The 14,617-nt window shown below is 48.0% G+C and overlaps 1 protein-coding gene across 5 annotated transcripts in view; it reads right to left on the bottom strand.

Moving 5' to 3' along the window:
- Window positions 1-989: 989 nt before the first annotated feature.
- Window positions 990-14,617, bottom strand: part of DNM3 (dynamin 3) — a 169,226-nt gene continuing 155,598 nt past the window's right edge. For all 5 annotated transcript variants that reach the window (XM_021545820.2, XM_021545819.2, XM_077785251.1 and 2 more), the window contains one exon: window positions 990-6,864. In XM_021545820.2, coding sequence (XP_021401495.1) covers window positions 6,795-6,864 — 70 coding nt within the window. In that variant the 3' untranslated portion in view covers window positions 990-6,794. The remainder of the gene's footprint in view (window positions 6,865-14,617) is intronic.

Below are 14,617 nucleotides of genomic sequence, written 5' to 3' on the forward strand. Positions count from 1 at the left end.
GAGAAGTCAGAAGAAGGAAAATTGTCTATAAGTCTACAGCTTTCTGGGTTTATATCCCCTTATATTTTGAGCAAACTCAGTGTCTGGTATTTACCAGCTCATACAGGTGGTTCAGCAGCTCTCTGGATATTTTAGAGGTCAGCGGGACCCAAATCAGCTGCAACAAGAGGAACTGCCCAATTTCAGCAAAGCTGTCAGACCAGCCTTGAGAACAAGCACAGGCTGGCTGTCACCTGGCCTCCTGCACACACCCAGATCTCATCCCCTCCTCTGCCCCATCCTGAGCAGAGCCCTGCAGCTCCCTGCCACCATCCCCTCCCTGCTGCCCGGGACCCTCTCGTTTGGGCCCCTGGAACACCAAGGCCAGTGCCCAGTGGTGCCTCCTTACCTGGTTTGTGAGATACCTCCTTGGCTTTTCTGGGAGGAAAAACAGCCAGTTAAACCCATCTGACTCCTCACAGACTTCTCTGGCACCCAAAACAAGCACATCATCTAAATCCCAGACTCTCTTTCCCACAGGGATGGACACATTTGGAATCCCAGAGGTAGCTCCTTACAGCTGTTTGAGCTCAGATGCTCCAGCGAGATCAGCTTGCAAGGAATTCAGAGGTTTAGCTTGAAGAAAATGGTCAGAACAGCTGCAATTTATTTATAATTGTGCAGATTAATCAGTCTAGGGACTGTCTAGAGACTTCTGCTCCTTTGAGTTTCCGCTCAGCCAGGTGCTGCTGCTGGTGCACTGGACATATTTTGGAACTCTGCTGGCTGCTCTTCCGGCTAATGCTAAGCCAAAGCCATTGATATGGAGCAATCCTGGTGCTGAATGCATTCAGAAGTGCTGGAACTCCAGCAGAATGTCCATCCCTCCCTCCACAACCTTGGAGGGTGGGAGCCCCCACATAGCCCAGGTAATTTCTCCCACAGGGTAAGAATGTCTCAGTGGGAGAAAGAGTGAGTAGACCCTCCAATACAAACACAGGACACACTCCTTTTGTAGTCACAATTTTATTTTCTTTACATCCAGGCTTATCATTGACATCTGAAAATAAAATAATTCATTTACAAATAGGCTAGTGCAAATTAAAGGTAATTTTGGATTAAAAAAAAAAAAAAAAAAGGACATTGCATGTAACACAAAAGAAATGTGTGTGTTAGGATGATCTTCCTGGAACAGCTGGTGGAGGTCGCCTAGGGAAAAACCAAAAAATAACCCAAAAATCACAGGGAGAGGGGTAGATTTAAAACAAAAGGCCAAGATACAATAAAATGACTCATATACAAAATTATCTTAATAAAATGGGTTAAGACAAAAAGGCACAGAACATGCATATTAAGGAAAAGAGCAAGAGCAAGATTAGAATCAGCTGGCTCTCAGCACAGCCTGGCTTTCATCCTCACTGCCTCCCTTCTGCCTGCCAGTGCCAGAGAAGCAGAACAATCCCATCCCAGGTGTGGAGGTCACTGGTCACAGGCTTTCTAATTCTCTCACAGCAAGTTATGCTCTCTGCAAGAGCTTTTCCCCAGGCAGCCTTAAAATTCTCACCGCTGTTCCTGAGTAGAACTGCTGTGGGGCTCTGATGAAATGAGGAATGATCAAACAGGGTGGCCCATGGGGTGGGCTGCGGTGTCAGGATGGGACATTGCTGGGACAGGTCACAGACAAAGCTGGGAGCCCCGTGGCAGTCAGGGCTCAGGGCACAGAGCAGCTGCTCCTCCTGGTACCCAGCACAGAGCACTCAGCTCCACCTGACCAACATTCCTGCAACCAGGCTCATCCAGGGGGATGTGACGTGCTCCAGCCAGAGGGGACACGTGTGACACTGCTGTTCCCTCAGGGAGAGTCACAGACTACCTCAGCCACGGCCATTAAAGACCAATAAAGAAATCTCCAAATGTTACAGGATACAGCAGGGATGTTCCTGTTGTGCTCATCACACCTTTTGCTCCCTCCTTTCCCAAAACCTAAGGACCCACTCAGCCACTGTGGTGTTCCCACAGAAAACTGTTGTGTTCTTTGTGCCCTACAGACCATCTCCAAGCACTGATTGCAGCTACTTGGCTCATTCAGATCTGCAGGAGGAAATGAGTAATCAGGACATCTGCACATTTGTATACAATCTTTAGGGGGAAATCCCTTTCAGACATATTTTAACTCCAGCTCCTGCTTTGGAGGACTGAGTCTGGCGTTCTGCACAGCTCTGAAACTCCTCTGAACGTGCTTTCCTCAGCAATGAAGTGAACCCCAGGTACTGCTTGTAAAACATTCATCTATCTCCCAGCAAAATATCTCCGCAGCACTCCAAGGCCCTTGCAGGGGAACAGGCTGAATGCTTCCCAACGGGTTCCACCTCCCCTTTAATGACATCTCCAGTGATCTCGGCACAACAGCACCTCCAATAAATCCTCCCTGCAGGCCCCACAGAGGCAGTGTGGAATGCTGAGATGATGGTGCAAGAGACAGAAGACACCACTCATACACATCCAGAAAGTAATAATAAAAGCCCATCAAGAATGACAGTTTATTTCAGATCCAGAAACGCAGCATAACATTTTTACAGCAGGTGTATGTGATGCTCAGTGGTGACCACGGTTTCAGGAATCCACTCGCTGTGCTCAAAGGTCAACACCAGGAACCATTTACAGATTACAAAACCAAAGGCAGATGTTTTGGCTGACATGAAGTAGGGCATTAACATACAGAGTAAAAAAAAAAAAAAAATCAGAAAGAAATTAAGCATTTGCTTCTTACAAAAAAGAAGTCATCGTTTAGCCTGTCCTGGAAAAGTAAAGAGACAGCAGTAAAGCAAACAGCCGGCAAGGCGGGACAAATCATAGATCAAGCAAGGGTGGAGGGCTGTCGGGACGGGAGGAGCCGTCGGCATCAGCTCGCCTGCAGACAAAGCAAGAGGAAAGACAGGCAGAGTGACATTCATTTACACAGGGGAGCTGTTCTGCACCAGCCTGGGAGCAGGGGCAGTGCCACAGCAGGACGAGCTGTGCCAGGAGGGCACCAGGAGGCTCCCTGGTGGCACAGGGACAAAGCAGGTCTGCTCTCAGTTCAGGAGGTTTGGATTATTTTAAGACAGGACAGAACTAGTCAGGAATCTCAATATACTGTACACATCATGGTTAGTGGAGCTGTCTGTAACAGAGAGGATAATATTTTCTATGTTATACTTGAACATGAAATTCCATAACCTATAATGCATCTTTTTTAATATAATAAATAATCTACTCTTAGGAGGCTTACTCAGAAAGTGCAGTAAGATCAGCAATAAAATAAACACATATTAACTATGTACATAAGCCTTTCTGTTGAACATACAATCTTTTTAACCCTAGCACAAGATCCCTTGAGATCCCAGGCCGAGAGCTGTTCATGGCACAAGCTCTTCAGCTGTTGGTCAGCCACAGCAGGGTGAGGTGGAAATGTTCTCTGGGCACAGATCCAGGCTCAGGCTCAGCCTAAATGCAGTATTAGATGAGCACCCTCCTGAAACTTAGCAACTGCAGCACGCACATCTTTGTGCACCTCAGGTAAGATCAGACTCTCCGGTGTTGCTTCATCATTGCTCCATCAGTGCCTGGCAACCAGAGCTGTGCCAGAGGGAAGCAGAGAAAGGCAGAGCAACCTGCACTTCTCAGACACGGAGCTCAGACCTGGCTCATCACACCTAAGTGGCTCTGCAGAGGGGCTCAGTCCCTCTGGCACATCCACAGGGTGCTTGTCCTGCTTTCCTTTGGGCATGGAGTGAGTTGCTGCTGAGGCTGCTCCTCCAAGAACAAGGGACAGGATGGATGGGACTCACCAGCATCAGGAATAAGTGGGACAAACAAACAAACCCATTCCAGGCACTCTACAGCAGAAGGAAGTGGGCCAAGGCTGGAGGACAGTACTTTCATACTTGGATGTGGCAATTTCTTGGGAAGCATTCAAGCGTTTTTCCTAGAAACAAGTCTATGTGGTTTATTCTCACAAGCACATATGCAAGAAGAGGTGAAATCATCAAACCCTGGATTTGTGCTCACGGTTATTTATTAACCTGCACACCTAAAAGTCCTGCATTTAGAGCACAGGGCCAGATTTAGATGAGGTCTGAATGAGTATGCAGAGGAAGAAGGGCTGTGCAGCTGTGTCCTGCACCCTCAGCATCAAGCACAGAACCAGATGCTGCTGATGCCTCACTGCCTCCTGCTCCTCTTTCAGGTAAATCCACCCTTTAGAGCTTTATTTACAATTCAGGGCAGAGTAAAGGACAGTGCTCAATTATGCCACCTACTTCCTTATGCTTGGCAGAAACAGTCATTAAAGTAAATTAGGGAGTCTCAAGCAGAGAGCATTTAAAAGCATGTTTTTAGACCAGGAGCTGTGCCATGTAATTGAGGCTCCTGACTTTCCAGCATTGCCCTCGTGTCCCATGCAGCCACACTGGCCTGGATCACCTCCTGGAGGTGATGCTCTTCCCACTGAACGAAGGACAACTCAGCTGAGTCCTTGGGGCATGGTGGGATAAACCCAGACCATGGCCTTGCAGTATCCTAGAATGGGTTGGCTTGGAAGGGACCTTGGAGCTCATCTTGTTCCAAGCCCCCTGCCATGAGCAGGGACACCTTCCACTAGACCAGGCTGCTGAAAGACCCGTCCATCCTGGTCAGAGAATCACCAAGTAAGTATCAGAATTTGTTATTCTGGTATCAGAAGTGATATCAGTGTCTCTGTGGCTCAGGCGTTAAACCTGGCAGCTGCCAGTCAGTAACAGAGTTCTGATAAACTGTTTGGATATTCAGGAGTGCTGGCAAGGCAACAATATGGGCTACTGTGGCTATTTACAAAAATATACCAAACAGATGCAGCACAGGTTACAGCAGAGAGCACTAACCCATGGAAAGCTGTGAAGAAGACAAGAAGAATAATCAAAATATGTTTTCTTTTTTTGTAGTAAAAATTAGTATGACTGTGGCTGTGTTTTCAACCTTTTCTTCTCCTTGAAAGCTGATTCTATGCACTTGGCATTGAGATGTGGACCTGTTCCCCAAACAATCACCAGCAGTCTGCTGAGATCACCAGGATGCCAGTGCTCTGACAAACTCCATCTTCACCGTGCATCACATGTGACCTCCAGACTCCCCAGGTGTGTGTCACAAGTACGGGGTTGACAGGAAATTACAGTTAAGCTAACACACAAATCATGATGCTTTCCCAAGCTCGTCTCCCTTCTGCAGGCTGAAACATGATTTGCTGCACTGGCAAGCACAGCTAATCAGCAGCCTGGGAATTAACAGGCTAAATCCCCATTTGTTGTGGCTCTTTGATTGGATTCTTCCTAACCATGGGGCTACAGCATGCTGGAGCCCTACAAGCAGTCTCAAGAAATACATTTATTAGACTGATTATACTGGGGGCCTTTGAAACCACCAATTGCTTTGCCTAGGGATCTGTAACCATATAACCAATAGCAGCAATTCATATTTTCTGAAGTAACAAGGCCAAATTCCTCTCTAGTTTCATTCTCTTAACTCACTAAGTTCTAAGCTTTAAGGGTGACACTGACCCTAAGCGTTTAAAGTGAAGTAATGCAGTTAAGACAAAAGGTTTTTATAATTCATTAATTTATAATGTGCAAAACAAGAGGCAGAGAGCACTTGCTCTGCAAGTGAGAAGCTGCTGAAATAATCCAGAATGCACAGTTGAGCACTTCCCAGAACTTAGCTGGATAAAGCAACAGTAAACCAAGGTGTGTGTAAGTACCATGTAATGCAAAAAGAAAATCTTTACACGGGGGGCACAGGGAAACTTTATTGACTGGCATGTGAAAATACCACAAATATCTCACATCCAAACCTGGCCCTCGGGAAGTTGAGCTGCCAGTCTGGGCTGGAGCTGCCACGGTGGGCACAGGAGGGGGACCACGCCCAGCTGTGCTTGTATCTATGTCTCTGTGTCCTTCTGGGTCCCAAAGGGACCAAAAGCAGTGCTCAGTTCCCTGGGTCCTGCACACAGCACATTTCCATGCAGTCACTCCCCTCAGTGCTTCCCAGGAGCAGTGGGAGCAGGAGGGTGAGCAGGGACAGAGGCAGCTGCCACACGCTGCTGTGGCACACCCCAAACCACCCTGTCCTGGCTCCCTGCTGAGCCCTGTGAGCTGGGGCACCTCAGGCTGCTCCTCACCAACCCAACCAGCCTGGCATGGCAGCTGCCAGGATGGAAATGAAGCAAAACATGCCTTGTCCCACACAGCCCTGCTCGTTTAACAACATTCCTTAAAACTAAATTTCGGATAAGGACAACTGATAGGAGAAGCAAGCCTCTTGCAAGAGAGACCTGGAAGTGTGGGGCCTTCAGAAGAGCTTGGTAAGAAACCACATGGCTTTTCTTTGCCCAGTTTAGCTATTACAAGAGAAAATAGAAAAGCTGGAAGGTACAAATAAAAGCAAAATTCCTTTCAGGTAAGAGGGGAAAAAAAGCAGCAGATCAAATCAACACATGCACAAAGACACACAGAGTCAAGCCCTCACCTGCTGTAGAGGACTGTGAGCACAGTTGTCTGGGTGGAGATATGTCAGTAAGTTAGCTAACATCAGTTATTGCAGAAGGAAAAGTCAAGGCAGCACAGACCTTCCCCAAACACTGAAGACCTCATAAACAATGCAGAATGGACAGAGAATATCAGTAAAACTGGTTACTTGCCTAGAGATGTCCATACATGCGACTATACACTGGTTATTGTGACAGTTACCAAGCAATTTGTTTCCACGTATTTGGTTAACAACGAGTGACATGCCAGAAACTCCTTTTAGTCTAACAGGGAGGAGTCTAACGGACGGATTACAGTGGGCCGAGTAGGTGAAGGGGGTGGTCTTCGACTGGAGAGAGAGAGAGAAGAAACAATGAGCACAAACAAACACTGAGCACAAAGTGGGCACCTCTGGCTGTCGTGCCATGCACATGCACATACACACCACAATCCCACCCACGTGCGCTGAAGCGAGACACCCCTGAGCACCCACGGCAAGGAAGGAGGAGATGGCTTTGCCCTTTCTGCCATGCTTCACCCTCTCACCCATCACTGTGCACAGCCTGGGGCTTCTCCACACACCGCTGCCGCCTGGAGCCACGCAAACCAGCAGGGTAGCGTCCTTATTCCCTGGTTTCAGGGGTCAGTCCCAGCCTGGACAGTCACGGAGCAGACTTACAAGCACATTTCAGAGCAGGCAACAGGACTGGGGAAAAGAGCCTGCGGCAACTTCAGGTCCGCTTTGCAGGAGCAGGAAAACCTGCAGCTTCTCGCATAGCTGGGCAAACTGTAGCGCTATCAATGTGCCTGACTCAGAGGCACACTGTGAGGCTTTCTATCAATGGCCAGTTTTGAAAATGCCAGTCGTGGCCAGGGCTGCTGGATTCATTAATTTACCACAAATGCATTTTTCTATCACCTTCAGGAAGTGCTATGGAATCACGGAATTTTTTTTTTTTTTAAAGACTTAGGCGCCTTCATTCAATTTTCCTGTATACTGCAAAGCCCTGCATTTTGATTTGGATTGTGTCATTCTCTGATAAGAGACCCCAGAGCAAGAGTTAGCAGCAGTGTGATCTCCAAGCACATTCCACCTGCAGTCCAGGCTGGCACTTATCCCTCTCTCCTCTCACCAAGGATAACACCCAGCTCTGCTGGAGCTGTAGACAGAGTCCCTCTGGGAGCTGTGTAACACTTTACCTTTTTGTGTGCAGGAAGGTCCACCTCAGGGCTGTGTGGAGGTAATTCCATCAGCTTAGTTACAAAGAGTATTTTGTTGATGCTCCATTCCACCTCTGCCCATGCAGAGTCTGAGCTGACAATTGCACTAGCTCGCACAGTCCTGCCTGGCACTGCTGTGTGCTGGATAAACAGCCCGAGAGACTGTTCCTGCCAGCCTGCTCCCTTACCCAGCTGTCCAGCAGCCTCCAGCACTGCTCTGTTGCTGCATTTATCCCAATCCATGTCCTAGACGGTGCTTTTGCTCCCTTTAGCAGGAAGCACCAGGTACTCTCTCTCTGTATTCCTTTACCCTTTTATCCAGATCTCCAAGAGAGCTCATGGCTGCACACAGGCTCTGAGCAAGGCAGGAGCTGAGGCTGGTTCCCATCAGCTCCTGCACAGCTCATCATCATCATCATCATCATCATCATCATCATCATCATCATCATCATCAATTAATAATAAAAAATTAATAATTTTTTCCCCAAAAAATGTGCAACCCTTTCTAACCCATCCTCCACCTGTGCAAGCAGGAACATTTGTGGCTCTGAAGAAGATTAGGAAGGAAATGTCTCATTCTGCTAAAGCTAAACTGAAGATGAAAAGAATGTAACAATGTGTTAATCTTCTTTGAACTGGAACAAAATATGTGAGACAAATTTACACTTGACCAAAAAAAAATCTCATTTGGCTCACTGTGCATCTTGCGCGACAATATTCTCTTTTGGTGAAGAAACGAGAATTTTAATCCCTACCATGCAACAAATACAAAATATGCCAACTAAAGCATTCAAGTAAATCAACAAACTAAAAAAAATAGGCAAAATATAATTTCTTCATGGTGTATTTTTCTTACAGGAAAAATGTTACTGTGTTAACTATTGTTTCTTGTGTTGCTCCAGTGTAGGTCTTCTGGACCCATTTCCAAAATTTGTAGTTTCATAAAGAACCACTTCTAAGGCTCTGCATTTCTGCTGGGTTGCATTAAATTATTCCTTTGTTGAAATGCCTCACATTGCATTGTTTAGGGCTTACTGAAAACATCGTATCATATGTATGCAATTGACAAACAAGGGAAAATGCATACAGCTGTCTTCATATCAAATTTAAAAGCCCAAACGTGCATTTTAATACCAGGTTAAATGCAGCCCACTGGATTCAAATAATGCAATTTAGCCAAATTGCTATTTAACACAGCAGGATCAGAAACCGGAGAGCACAGTGGGAGGATTTCCTGGATATAATCAGTTAAACCAAACCTGAAGCACAATCAAGCCCGTTTCCCCCTTGAACCAGCGCTGCTCCTGCACACTGACCGCTGCTCTGAATTTCCACTCGAGCCCACTGCAGGCCTGGAGAGAAGAGCTCCCCACGAGCTGTTCCCACTGCAGAGCCACCCAGCCCTGCCGTCCCTGTGGCACTGCCCTACACACCGGCGTGCTCAGCGCGGGGAGCCTCCAGCCCCGCCGCGCCCGTCTGTGCGTGCTCCCACGGGTGTCCGGGATGCCGGGACACGAACACCCGTGTGTCCTCCCAGCGGGCATGGGCAGCACATCCCAGAGGAGCAGGGACAGCCCTCCTCAGCTCCTCAACCCTCCACACACAGCACGACCGGGGCAGCAGCACCTCCACCTGCAGAGCCTCCTGGAGGAGTGGCAGAGTTTGGGCAAGGCGGCGCTGGGAGAAGAGCTGCAGCAGCAGCGTTTCCCTGCAGCCTGCCGCTGACAGTCTCCTGGGATACCTGCAGTGCCAGCAGCGGAGGAAGGGGGACCGAGCTCCCGAGGCCCTGGGCAGAGCACGGGGGCTCGGCTTGGGAACAGACCTCCCCTTCCTTTGCCACCGCACTCGGCATCGACTGGCACGGGCTGGAGCTCAGGTGCAAGCTGAGGAAAGAACAAGCCCTAAAGTTGCCTGTCCTAGACTTCCCTGACAAGGTGACAAATCATTCCGTGACCATTTCTACACTGGAAGTAGCGTTCAGACCTTTTTTCATCCCCTAACGGGAGTCTCAACCCCAAAAGCAAGAGGCGAGGCCAAGCCCCGTGTCTCTGTCTCTGCCCGGCTCCTTCACAGCCGGCGCCGCAGGAGCCTGGGCCGCCTCGAGATGAGGAAGGCCAAGCGGAGCGCGGGGGAGCCGAGCGCGGCGCGGCAGGCGGGCTGGCCCGGAACCCGGCAGCGGCAGGGGGAGCTGCAGCCTGCCCGCGGCCCCGCTCCGCGTAGCTGCCGTCCCAGGGACCGAATCTGTGCCTGGGCCCAGCTCCGTGCTTAGTCTGAGCCCAGCGGATGGCAGCGGCGCGGCCGGCTCCCTGCCCGGCTCCCTGCCCGGGTCCCTGCCCGGCTCCCTGCCCGGATCCCTGCCCGGGTCCCTGCCCAGCTCCCTGCCCGGGTCTCTGCCCGGGTCTCTCCCTGCCCGGGTCCCTGCCCGGGTCCCTGCCCGGCTCCCTGCCCGGGTCTCTGCCCGGCTCCCTGCCCGGGTCCCTGCCCGGGTCTCTGCCCGGGTCTCTGCCCGGCTCCCTGCCCGGGTCCCTGCCCGGGTCTCTGCCCGGGTCTCTCCCTGCCCGGGTCCCTGCCCGGGTCCCTGCCCGGCTCCCTGCCCGGCTCCCTGCCCGGCTCCCTGCCCGGCTCCCTGCCCGGCTCCCTGCCCGGGTCTCTGCCCGGGCTCGCAGCCCGAGGGGCGGCTCGGCCCCGCTGAAAGCTCCGCACAGAAGCGGCGCTGCTGCGGGAAACCCTTTTGGATTTGTCGTCAACATTTCAGCTGCGTTTTCGGGCCGTGTCCCGCTGCCTGGCCCGTTTAACTCACTCTCTAGTCTTTGGGGCTGTTGTTATTTATTTTGCTGCCTTTTTTTTTTTTTTTTTTAAACTGTTTGTAAAAGTGCTAAAGGGGCAGACCATAGGCCTCCCCGGGGTTGAGTAAACGAGTCTGCAAAAAGAATCAGTTCTTCTAACTAGCACACATTAAGCAGACATAAAGAATTTACCCATGAAAATTGTGGACTAAGTATGTATTTAATAACTCCCTGATGTTGCTGCAGAGACTTCTCCTTTGAAGAGCTCAGTGGGGTTTTGAATGGAGGGTAGCTCTTAACCCCGTTAAAAAACTTTTTAAAAAAGGAAAAGTTTTTACATTTATTTTTAACCTTAGTAGCACCCCCCCCCCCCCTTTCCAGTTTTAAAAGAACTCCTAAAAGCTTTAGCTAGGCAAACGCTGAGCAAAAGAAACTAAATAAAGCAAGTCTAGACTTAAAATTAGATCAGAAACATATGGGAGTTCTTCAAGCCTTTGCCTTTTGAGAAGTCCTATCGCTCCCCACACAGAGTGCACAAAATGTGCTTTCAGTAAAGCATGGCTGCAATTACCATGGGAGGCCCTGCTCAAAGATGGCTTCTCGCAGCACAGCCAGAGGACTTCGAAATAAAAGGCTTTCATTTCCACTTATATTTGACGTTCCTGCTCGCTTTTGTGACCACCAGAGAACACTTGTGGAAGGCATGCACAGAACTCTATTTTACAATACATCCTATAGATCTGAAGCTGTGAACAGAAGCCCATTATTCTCTCCCTTTTCCATCATCTTGGTTTCCCTATAACCCAGCCCTCTCGGAGTACCCCGATACGTGACACCATCTTTGTAGAATTCAACAAGAAAATACTTCAAATCTCTAAGCAGCTTTAAGACTGACTGCAGGCAAATTTGTTTTAGGTGACAGAACAAACCTGGAATGTGAGGCGTATGGTAAGAGTGCAGTGACTTACTGGAGGTGAGGAATAAATCTGGTTTCCTGTTTGAGTGATTATTTAGAGAACTAAGCAGCTTGGTCCTGAGAAAGTTATAATGCTTTGACTGATTTTATTTTTGTACTGTTGCTCTGGTTTTCGCTGTTTCAGTAAGATCCTGAGAGACCCACACCCTCTATTTTACTGGTTCTTGTATCAGCCTAATTTTTATATGGCATCTCTCGACCTCCATCAGCCTCAGGATTCGGAGGACAACCCAAACCAGAAACGAAAGTATTGCACCCACCATGCTGGAAAAACAGAGGCAAGACATGGTTTATGGACCTAATTAGTCTTCAGTCTGTGCAGGCTTAAGCTCTGTCCTACAGCAGATGCAGCATGGCTGCTGCAGAGTCTTCCAAACATCAACTAAGGAGTGGAAGTGGGAAAGCCAGGGGGAAGAAAGGCACTTGATTCTGGTGACACAGGTCATAACAAAGCAGGAAGAGCAGAAAAAGGATGACATCAGGAGGAGTAAGGCAGGAATCACAGACAGGGATCAGGAGGAGATGGTGATTGTGAGGGAAATGAGAAACTGCACTGAATGGTGACGAAAGGTGAAAGGAGCTGGGGAATATCTGCCTGAGATGGTCCCAGTATAATGGTCCAGGAAAATGAGAATTGCTCAGATTTGTTTCTGTACTGGAAAATTCATTTTGTAATGTCTCTAAGTGTTGACCATAGGATCACTAGGGTCAGGCAAGTCAGGAAGGGAAGCCCTCAGGCACAGAGCACAGCTTTTGAGGGTGGCTGCTAGTTCTGAAGCAGTTCTCCAGCTGAACTCGGGCTCTACAAAGCACAGAGGGTGTGCTCAGACTGTACTGCCAGGGACTGTCTCAGCTGTCCCTACAGCTGAACCCCAACACTGCAAATGACCCCACTGCACAGTGCTCTCTCAGTGGAAGAATTTTTTTGTTCAGTATAAGCAAGTTAAGGTTATTAGAGTATGCTGTTTTATCAGATAGCTATTTCTTTTAAATGAAAGAACCAAAACCAAAAAAAAAGAGTGAATGGGAAGAATGTGTCCTTCCACTGGCCACCACTACACTGCAGCAGTATAAATCTCCATGAATTCAAAGGCTTACACTGTTTGAAAGCACTAGGGTTAGTGAGATTTCACTGTGTGTGATTTAACTTAATACAGATACTCCTTTCAGAGGCAATGTGGTCCAAAATACGATGTTCCAGCAGAATAATTTATTATCTACAACTTAAGCTATGTTTTCTATATGACCATAATAAATCAACGTCCATCACACACACATACAAATATATTGTATGTTTATGTGAACACTGCATTTCCACATTAGTCATTTCAGGGAATTAATGTGTCATATGAAAAGCTCAGCTTGAATAAACACAAAATTAATTCAACGGAGCGACCAAGACAGACTATTATTCTTAAGAAACTGTGTGTTCTTGTTTGCCCTTCCGCAGGGAATATGTCAAGTAAGCAAGTGTGCAGTGCATCTGTGGAATACTGTCCCAACCTTTTAGAAACCCTAGGTTAGGATGGTCTAGAGGGTCACAACTGGCCTTGAAGAAGAAAAAGTTAGGAGTGCTGAGTGAGAATGTTCAGAATGATGTTCTGTGCATGAAAGATGACAACAGAAGGGCCACAAAATCGGCAGGAAGAACATGTGATCTTTCACAGCACCTCAGGACACTGCTCTGTGTGTAGTTGCACTGTTTGCCATCAGTGTGAATCATGTACCCCACTTTTGAACACATCTCTGTTCTTCCTTCCTACTCAGCTTTGAGCTTCCCCTGCCTCGTTGCCTCTCTCCTCTTTAGTTACCTTGGTGCAAGAGGGGAGCAAATGCCCTGATTGTCACCTCCAGCTGGACTTGCATCTCTTCTCGTCCATGATGCCAACTATTAGCACTGTTAATGGAGCCATGGAGTGCCCTCATTCACTACTGATCCAACACAGCTCGCGGGGGACAGGAGAGTTTCAAGACAGCCTTTCAAGATGCCTGCAGGTGCAGGAAGGGAAGTTCAAATCATCCCTGTTTATCTCTGTTTACTCTCAGATGTTTTCTCTTGTAGCATAAGGCAGCTTAGAAATGTACTGCTCTTTGCCCACTCTTTCAGACAAGGCAGGAATTCCCTGCTCAACACTATTCCTCTAATCTTACAATGTCTTCATGGCAGCTGGTATTAAACCATTTCCTGGGACAAAACACATCTTCAGGTTCCTGTATTTCTGTCAAACAACTGCTATTGCTTGACTCTTTCTTCAAGTGAGATGTTAAAGAGAGATGTTAAAAATAAAACAATTTCCTTTTCTAACCGTATCTTGAGAGAGAAAATGCTAAGGAAGAAAAAAAGAACCAAAACCAAACCAAACTCAAATTTTTTGCTGAAATTCAGTGTATCAGCTAACACTCCTCCTGTGTTTGAGGATGTACTTGCAACCTCATCTTTACTCCAAAATCACTATTTTGATGCTCTTCAGGTTCCTTGTTTTTCTATTTTCCCCCCTCTTGCATTTCTTTTACTTACCCTTCCCCATCACATAGCTCTGGTCTACACTAAGAGTAATGAAAAACCATTTCATGGCCAGATCCTCTTCGCTGAACTTTTAAAGTGACTTGCAACAGTCCCAGTCCCAATATGTCACTTTGTTTTAAAACATTTTTTTTGTTGAATAAGGCAGCACAAGTAGCTCAGGAACAATACTCAAGATGATTACAGCTACTTGAGATGCAGTAGACAGATCACAGCTCAACCCTGTGCACAGCAAGTGATCCCTCAGATACTTTTGTTAACTGCCCCAGTGAACTGCCCATCAGAAAATTCCTGGGCCACTGAAGATATGGACAGCCTGTGTCTGGCTGACAGAGGGAGGTGCTGAGAGAAGTTAAGAGTCAGTGGCAGAAGACGTGGTAGCCAGGCTGTAATGTCTGGCATCCCATGAATTTTGTTTTCCTTGCTCTTCAGGACAGTCATCTGGGGAGAGGAATATAAAGGAAGGCAGTAACAAAATCCTACTGCCAGTCTAAAAGAGAGCCATCCTTTTAGGAGCAGCAATCACTGAAGTTCCTGGAGCAGAAGTGAAAACTCTCCTGTACCTCTCATGGCATTACAGCTCAGATGAAGAATC

This window comes from Lonchura striata, chromosome 9, assembly GCF_046129695.1.
Source record: "Lonchura striata isolate bLonStr1 chromosome 9, bLonStr1.mat, whole genome shotgun sequence".
Classification (NCBI taxonomy): domain Eukaryota; kingdom Metazoa; phylum Chordata; class Aves; order Passeriformes; family Estrildidae; genus Lonchura; species Lonchura striata.